This window comes from Trachurus trachurus (assembly GCF_905171665.1).
Source record: "Trachurus trachurus genome assembly, chromosome: 1".
NCBI lineage: Eukaryota > Metazoa > Chordata > Actinopteri > Carangiformes > Carangidae > Trachurus > Trachurus trachurus.
Window position 1 is genome coordinate 6,227,819 of NC_139891.1, and position 9,464 is coordinate 6,237,282.

The 9,464-nt window shown below is 42.5% G+C and overlaps 1 protein-coding gene across 1 annotated transcript; it reads right to left on the minus strand.

The window, feature by feature from the left end:
• Positions 1-5: 5 nt before the first annotated feature.
• On the minus strand, positions 6-8,178 carry LOC310992979 (pannexin-1-like; the record flags this gene model as incomplete). The annotated part of the gene is made up of 6 exons (XM_083981206.1): positions 6-198; positions 310-469; positions 557-1,058; positions 2,469-2,668; positions 5,093-5,214; positions 7,998-8,178. 5 exons carry the CDS (start codon positions 8,176-8,178, stop codon positions 320-322), a joined length of 1,155 nt encoding a protein of 384 aa, XP_083837332.1. The 3' UTR covers positions 6-198; positions 310-319.
• Positions 8,179-9,464: the final 1,286 nt, after the last annotated feature.

Genomic DNA, 9,464 nt, shown 5'->3' on the forward strand with positions numbered 1-9,464 from the left:
TATGTCGGCCAAACTACACTATGTGTAAATGAGTGTAGGTCACTTCTGTTTTTCCTGTCAAATACTGCTGTAAATGAATACATAAGCAGCGATTCGGGCAAAGGTAAGTGCACAGGATTTGCTCCCACTTCTTCTTTTTTCCGTCACAGCAGGGCTTCTCCTCAACCGGTCAGTTACTCAACAACAAGGTAGAGAGATCTGTGGGAAAATAAAACAATTTTAAGTTTAAATCAATTGACTTCATTAATGCTATCTTGAAATGTTCTGCTAATTTCTCCAGGACCGAACAGTGTACATGTGTTCCCTCACCTCAGAGGAATCATTCTGCAGCCTTATTCGTTGTTTTGGTGTCTTTGCGTGGACACGTCCTCTTGCTGTCTAGAACGTCAGTCTTCACCTGACCCAGGGTTCGCAGCAGGCACATGGTGTCAAAGCCCTCTTCACCAGCCTCCTGCAATAACTCCAGCACCTGTAAATAAAACATTATGACTCCCTTTACAAACCAACAACAAACAAAAGACGTGACATATTTTCAGTATCAGCTCTTGTGACCCACCTGCAGACACTTAAAAGATTTGAGCTCACTCAGGTTCTCCTGCAGGAACAGCAGATAGATACTCAGGTCGTTGTAGAAGGGCGTGACCACCCCCAAAGCGCCGAACCCCGGCAGGATCTCATACGGCCGGAGGAAGCTGGAGCTCTGGCGCGCTGGTCCCAGAGCGGCGTACACCACCAGAGGAGCCAGCATGGCGTACACCCCCAGGTTGATGTAGCTGAGGAGCCCAAAGACACCCACCGCCACTAGCTTGCACTGGACAGCAGATGGCACCATGCTGTCGTTCTTCAGCACTCCTGTCCGCAGGTCGCAGGGAAACTCGTCGGTGAAGGAGGCCAGATGGATGTAGTAGCCCAGGTAGAGGCAGGCCAGCAGGAGGATCAGCAGGGTCACTCCCCGGCAGACCAGGTACTTCACCACCAGAGAGTGAGAGAAGCGCTTGGTCTTCAGATACTGCTCCACTAAAGGGTATTTGAAGCAGCCCTCTGCCAGGTCCAAAGCACTGTGGCAGAATTTAAAGCAAAAATAAAAGTTCACTTGTGAAGCACACCATAATGATGAATGAGAACATTTTAATTCCATTTGTGAAGAGTTGTGGTGAATTTATTGGAGCATCAGTGTTCTAAAGGCCAATACATGTGTTGGTGACAGGCTATTGATCAGGGAAGGGTCAACAACACCCATCTTCTCTCACCACCACTGTAGTAATTGTGGTGACCTTAAAGCTATCATTTCCTATGAACAAAATGACTGTGTAATGTTAAAGGGATAGTTCAACATTTTGGCAAATTGGCCCATTGCCATAATTCCTATAGTCTTAGGAGTAGGTTCGCTACCTTTAATTGTCGGTGCAAGCTATTTTTAGAACGGCGGAGCAGGGCCGTGAGCTGCTCAGAGCTACGCTACGGAGGCTCATGGGATTTCTTGGTTTCCCTCATCAAACTCATCAAATACACAATCCAACAACTCCACAACGCTCTGGTGGACAAGTTGTGACCTGCACATTCACCACACTATGAGATAATAATGGAACGTTGTTTTCATGCAAAACCGCTGATGCGCATTCCTGTTGAGGGCAGTTTTTCGGCAAGCAGTCTCTGCATTTGCCTCGAAAACAACTCAACAACTACTATCTCATAGTGTTCTAAAAATAGCTTGCACCGACAATTAAAGGGAACGAACCTACTCCTAAAACTATAGGGATTATGGTAGGGATGTCACGATTATAGATTTTCTTGGTCCGATTATTGTCAGAGAAATAATCACGGTATCACGATTATCACGATTATTAGCCATTTTTCTACCATTGCAGTGAGTCTGGAAACATTATTTTAAGGCCGATAAACTCCGCAATGTTGCTTTAAATTCCCACCAATTCAGTGTTACGTTAGATAAATGGACCAGTATCTGTGCATTTTCCTTTACTTTGGCGCACATCTGCGCATATGCTTCCGACATAATCTTTTTTGGAAAGTGACAGTATATAGGAATCTTTACGATCAATTAATTGTGGCGTTTAATACCGCGATTAATTGTGAAAACAAGTATTCATGACATCCCTAGATTATGACAATGAGCCAATTTGCCAAAATGTTGAACTATCCCTTTAAAGAAGAGGTGTCACACACAAACAAAGACACTCAGAACTATCATCCTATTGAAGTGCTATATGGATTATTTTAGCACTATTCAGCTATTTGTTTGGTTTTCACTGTTTGTAACAGTTACTTCACTGTTTTGGTTCCATCTCACCACTCTTTTTAGTGGACTTTACAAATACAACAAGCAGCTGTTTTCACATGTTTACAACTTGTCCACTCACACCAAGAAAGCATTAAAAAAATAGCAATTAGTCCAAGCAATTGGTTTTAAAATAGATGGATGTTGTAGAAGGAAACAGTGAGATGTTTACCTCGAAGTGTCCTCAGGCCCATCCTTGGTATCTAAGGATGCCAGGTTCTTTGCCAGTCTGATGGCACGATTATAAAAGCGGTCCAACTCTTCCATGATGAAGTTGAGGTCAGAGGACAGATGAGGAGATGCAGTGAAACGCCAGAACAGGGCTGGGATGTACAGGAGAATGGCCAGTAGGAGCAGGATATATGGAAAGAACTGAGTCAGTCAGAGGAGGGGGGGGGGGGGGGGTCACAGAGATAAACATCTCGTTAGATGAAGAGCACTGAAATCCAAGTGAATAATATGAATAACCCTAGAAAGCACACATTTAGCTTTTTTCAGTAAATGGAGAAATGGGTAAACATTGTTAGTCTTGTCTCTTTGGTCAAGGAGCTTAGAAAATGTTGCAAACTAGTTAAAGGGATACGCCAACATTTTTTTTTTCGTGTCTTGCCTCACTCCTGAGTCCATGACCAGCAGATAGACACCATCCTTTCGACTGTGCGTGCAGTAAGAAGGGAGATACGGGCAAAGCTGGCGCACCGCTAATTAGCTTAGCTCAAATGCTGGAAGTGCACAGGTAGTAATAGCCTGCCTCCTACCTACTAAAAAAAATGTTGGCGTATCCCTTTAAGACAGTGTGTATCATAGGTGTGTATCTATGCAGGATTCTTCTTCTACTATTACTGAGGGCAGCAGTTCTGCCTGACCTCCCCATCACCATCAACCTGCTGCAAACAACTCAGAGCCATAAAACTGGCCTTCCTGTGTCACCGTTGAACAGTGTAACCAGAACATCCTCACATGTACACTAGTGACCTAACATTTAACCCAAACCTTGAGATCATCCAGATATCCCATGGGTGCTCTGACCTCCCCCAGGATAACCTGATTCAGCATTCTTGCACAAATGGGTTTTCCTGCCCCAAATGGTTACAACAACTCAGCAAAACGTCTATTTCCTGCTGTCTTCCCCAGAATGGATAACCAAACCAACGTGGACCCGACACCACAGGACAATGGACCGCTCTTCACTATGTGGAGCATGTTATTCAGATAATTACATAAATGTAAATTCAAACACTAAATGCAGTTTTTAACTGATTTCATTTATTAAAGGGACATTGTGTAACTTCTCCTGTTATCTATTCACGAAATCAATTATTTGGTTCAAAAGTCTGTTTTTCATTCATCAGTAATCACCTAAAAAAAGCTATCCAAACCTAACCTGGCCTAATGTGAAAAAGTAATTGCCTATCCTTGTTAAATCATGAATTAACTGTGGAAAATCAATTTTTTTTGGAAAGTTGAATTAAATTTCACTGTTACGGAGGATTCGGCTTTGTTTCTCCCTCCTCTTGTTCCCCTTCAGCTCCACCCAGGCCCTGATTGGTGAACAAGACCCACCTGGCCTGGGCTTGAGGAGTTAAAAGCCCTGCAGCTGGGACCAGAAGCAGAGGCAGAGCACATGGGGACTGCTGGGCTTGCCTGCCGCTCAGCTTGGGTTTTGTTTGATTTAGTCAATGGCCTGTCTTGATCGTGTCATCCTTATGGTTATTAAATCTTTTCCTATTTTTATTAGTGTTTATTTGTGTGGGTGTTTTGGGGGTTGTTGGTGGTCCGTTGTTATGCCCCTTAGGGTAACACACCCTGATCACTGCAAGAGCTGTTGAAGCAAGAAATCACTTGAATAGAACCTGTCTGACACTGTGTGGTAGGCTAAATGGTCTAATGGCTAAAAAGCAACGCATCATGATTCATGCCGTGATCCAAAGAACTCCAAGAACAGATGAGAAAGTTACAAAGCCATTTCTAAAGCTTTGGGACTCCAGCGAACCACGGTGAGAGCCTTTATCCAATAATGGAGAAAGCTTGGAACAGTGGTGAAAACCTTACCAAGAGTGGCCGCCGATAAAAAATACTCCAAGAGAGCGCAGCAACGACTCATCCAGGAGGTCACAAAAGAAACCAGAACAACTTCTAAAGATCTGCAGGCCTCACTTGGCTCAGTTAAGGTCAGTGTTCATGACTCAACAATAAGAAAGATCACAAAGACTCGTCTCATTTCTGCCATAAAACATCTGGATGATCTGTAAGGCTTTCGAGAAAATATTCTATGGACTGATGAGACAAAAACTGAACTTTTTGGAAGGTGTAGCCTACGTCCTGGTCCTGTTACATCTGGTGTAAAACTAATACAGACTTGAATCCAATTGAGATGCTATGGCATGACCTCAAATAGGCCGTTTATGCTCGAAAACACGGCCCAATGCGGCTGAAGAAGAGAAGAGTGGGACAAAATTTCTCCACAGCGATGTGAAAGACTCACTGCAGCTTGCAATTGTTGCTGCTGAGGGTGGCACAACCAGTTATTAGGTTTAGGTGGCAATGACTTTTTCACATAGGTCTAGGTATAGGTTTTGCTAGTTTTTGCATATTGTGTTTACGTGGGTTATTTTTGTCTAATATTTAAATTTGTTTGCTCTGAGATCTGAAGTTTGACATTTAATTGTGGGGGGAAAAAATCAGGAAGGGGGCAAAGACTTTTTCACAGCACTGTATATTTGCTTGTTAGCTCTCAATAGTATTAAGCAGCCCCTATCAGTTTCCCTGGCGGTGAATGTTGAGTCACATCAGTACCTTGTGCAGCCACAGTGGGGAACTGTCGCTTTGTTGCTGCACTGCAGCCCAGCAGAACGAGTCCACGTATGCAGCCTGTCTCCAGGAGAAGTTAGTGGGAGCAAAGCAGCTGATCTGGGTTCCTGGATGAGGACGGTGAACAGTCAGTCAGTGAACAGGTATTTTTGATAAATCAACAAAAAAGAACCAATCGCTGCAACAAGTGTCAGTCGCTCCTCTGCACTCACTGCCCCGTTTCATGTTTACAGCATACTTTGTGTCAGTAATTATGGCACGTCTCGTTATGGTACAATAGAAAATTCAGTCAGGCATGTAAAATTCACAAATGACCCAGAAAGTCAACAGACAGTGGTATTCTGGCAGCACAGGACTGTCATATTAAAACCTCAGAGGTTGTTGATTTAAACAAACCAAGCACAGAAATTCAATTTTCTGACTGTTTTCTATTTATGGCATATAGCCTATAGTTCTCCAACTCTGTTATATCAATCAATATTTAGTTCACTATTATGTAATAATGACAAAAGTATCATACCATCACTCTGGAGAAGATTTTTGCTTCAAAATAAACTTGCATAAACTCGGGATTACAGTTTGCTTTAGTGTATTGTCATATAAAGGATGCAATAGATCTGCTTAACTGCTTTGGAAGATATATTATATATTACATATTATTTGATATAGCTGTTTTAATCATTTCTGTGTGTCTTGCTGCCACACTTTAGACTGATCTCTGATGTGCAAAAACAGGGACCTTCTTCTCCCTCTTTACTGATGACATTTGCACATGTTAGTGGCAGTAACTAGTGTTGTGGTACTCTTGAGTTTGACATTTTCAAGGTCTTGGTCCTTGCCTCAGAATGAACTCCATTTTTACTCGCTCTTGTCTCGGTCTCAGTTGAGCTGGACTCTGGATTTTTTGTCAAGACCACAGCTGCAGTGACATCTTTTTTTTTTTTTTTTACTGTAATGGTCTCTCTGTCACTCGCTCCCTTTGGTTTATGTAATGTAATTCAATAACTTTAAGATAATGTGAATTGTAACACAAAAGTGTATGCTTGTGTAACCATCTGAAAAACTGGCTGCTCAGTTATGATTATGAGTAGGCCTACTGACAGTCTTGAAAATGGTCTTGCATTGGTTTTGGCCTAAGTCTTGCCCTCCCCATTGGTCTTGGTCTAGACCCCCTGAAAGTCTTGGTCTTGGTATGTTCTGGTCTAGCAGTGACAAAAGCACAGGTGTAAAGAATGGCTCAACTCCATGTAGCTGCTTCAGGTTCATGTGCTGTGGTCAAACTGTCAACACTGACTGGGACACTTGAGACATTATTAATGTTATTAATAACACATGTGCTTGAGCCGCAACAAGTCCAAACTCGTCTGCTGTAAATAACAGCTGCTCCACATCCCATATGTCTTGTTCTAATAGACAACTAATGCCTTCCTCTCTTGGTCCCTTGACCCTTTATAGTTGATGTAATGTATTTGATAGGGAAAATCGATGTGGGATTTTGGCCAATAAACGCTCCCTCAGTCTTGGAGGCACAATTAAAGATATGTCCAGATATGCAGTGTAATGGCTCCATCCTGCCTTGGTGTCTGTAGCAGGGTGGCAGCAGCAGCAGATAACAACATGAGTGTGCATTATGAACTATTAGGATCATGTGGGTGTGATAACCTGCTAGTGGAGCTATGGAAGCCCATTTCTACCACTTGATGGAAAAAAAAATAAGATCTGATAACTCAAAATAATGAGATACAGACTCTACCTTTAATTTGCATCTAAGGTTTTAGCCAAATAGAACACATAAAATCAGCATTATTTCACTACATTTTGTCATTTGTACTTGCTTAGACAAAACTGTGTAATCAACTGTTGATAGTGTGGCTTTAAGACACGGGAAACCTGCATGAAATTTACATTGTTTTGAGTCAGTAAGTTATCTCATTATTTTGAGAAAGTATCGGTAACACTTTACAATAAGTGTCCCTTAATTAACGTTAGGTAAGCAATATATAAACTAATGTGTTAATTAATGCATAAGTAATGCATACATAATTATATTATTCAACTTTTATTATTACTTAATAATTCATTAACTAACTTTGAGTAGTAAACATTAATTAACTGCTTACATGAATTAATGTGTTTCCTAATCCTAAGTAATACATAATAATGATTGTTAATATGTAAACAGTTAATTAATGATTAATAATGTACTAACTAACGTTCATTAAGGGAGCCTAATTGTAAAGTGTTACCAAAGTATATCATTATTTTGACTGTATCTTGTTATTTTTGACTCAGTTTCTCATTATTTTGAGAAAGTATCTTATAATTTTGAGTTATTGGATCTTATTTTTCTCCATCAAGTGGTGGAAATGGCCTTCCATATGGAGCTGAGCTTGTGTTTACACTGCACACTGAGTGCATCACCTGCTGTTTAACTGTGTTAACACCAGCCCATATGGCACTAGCTTATCTATGGATGAAGTCTCCATGATAGTGTGCCTACATGTAGCAGAGTGTGTCGGTGTGTGAAGCTGCCTGTTATCATTCTGATTATCAGCAGCAGTGTGTGGATGAGTGTGTCTGGGCGTGAGAGGAGCAGCAGCAGGGTGGAGACTGAAACCACACCTTCTCCACCATTCACACCTCTTTTCTGTGCGGACATTTACTAATACATTCAGTAGAGGCTACATCACTGTGTTTCATCCACCACACAGCGAAGGAAGGAGCGGCTCTCACTCAAACACATGTCATAGCCTACAGTACATGGAGCACTTGTTGTGTAAACCAGGGAAAACAAAGAAGCCTCACCACACTCTTTTGTTTTTTGTTTTTACTCTACACGATCAAACTCAGCTCAGATGATGGAGGATGCTCACGATGTGAAACAACTCACCGACTGACACCTCCTGAGCGAAAGCCAGAGAGATGAGAAACAAAGGCAGCCCCACCGCCAGCACCGTCACTATCTTGTCCACCGCCAGCTCCAGACGCAGCCCTTTGTACTTGGCCTCCGTGGGGTCCTTCAACAAAAAGTCGGAGAAGACGTACTCTGTGGCTACGTGAGCGATCGCCATGACGGACGGGAACAAAAAAAAAACCCGGTGTTGTAATAAGAACTGATAGAAGAGTCAGTTTGTCCTCAATGAATGAAAAACGGGCTGCGACTGTCTGAGGTTGAAACTAATGAAAGAGTTCCCGCGGTGGAGAAGTGGACATAACGTAGAAAAAACACGGAGCCGTTATGGTTTCCCCATCTCCAGTCAGTCACCGCTGTGGGACTGGTGATTGAACCTGCTGCTGTCCCGTTACTGAACCCCAGACCTCCCGGGCAGACAGCGGAGAGGGGCGGGCTGGCCACCGGCCGCCAGAGGGCGCTGCTGAGCCGCTCACTGCCATCTGACTGCCATCCACCGTCCACAAAGTCAACACAAGGCAGTTCATCTTTGTTGAAACCATAGACTGTATAAAAAAAAAGAGGTTGAAACAGGTTTTGTTTCAGTTAGACTGTATGGTTTTAGTGAGTCTATTAGTTTTTTTTTGTTTTTTTTTAGGCTATAGTTAGTTCTGCTTGTTAAACGTTCTTTAGGGCCACGGGGCAATCGCACCGAGCACTGGCCCTTACAGCTATGAAATATGAAATAGCTGTAGGGGCCAGTACTCACACACACAAAAAAAAAAAACACAGGTAGCTTCATGTGATTAAAGAGATAGAGACACACACACACACACACACACACACACACACACACCAGCAGCTCCTCCATATCAGTGCTCAGTGAAAGATGACCATGTGTCTGTCTGATCAGTTGACCTTAAAGGTGTACAGAAAAGAAAATTGAATTTGAGCCCACTCTGGATCATAAAATTAATGTAATAACTCATCTTTTAGACGATGTAGGCCATTGTGCAAAATTCTATTTTTGAGTAAATCCGGGATGAAAGTGTGTATTTTTTTTTTCGCATTGGATAATGCAGGCGCACGGATTATACGTCAGCCTGTACACGATTCATCAGCCACTGACATTGGATCCGTAATCCGTCATTCAAACGTCTGAGACACACACACACACACGGAGCTCGGTCTCGCCCCAAGCTTTGAATATCCCGCCCGCTCGATAACGACCAATCAAATTCGTTTTCCTTACTCGGGTAAACTCGTGTTGCAGCTCGTAACAACTCGGTGCGTGTCGCGCGACAAACAGGACAAACGGCCATTTCTGTACACCTTTAAGATCGTGGGTTTTAGATTCCCATGTTGACAGAGATGGTATGCCCGGCAGTAGCCCCGTGTGGTCCTGTCAAAATTTCCCAGAGGAAATTTTCTAGTTTATTATTATTGTATATAATTTCAAGCTGTAAT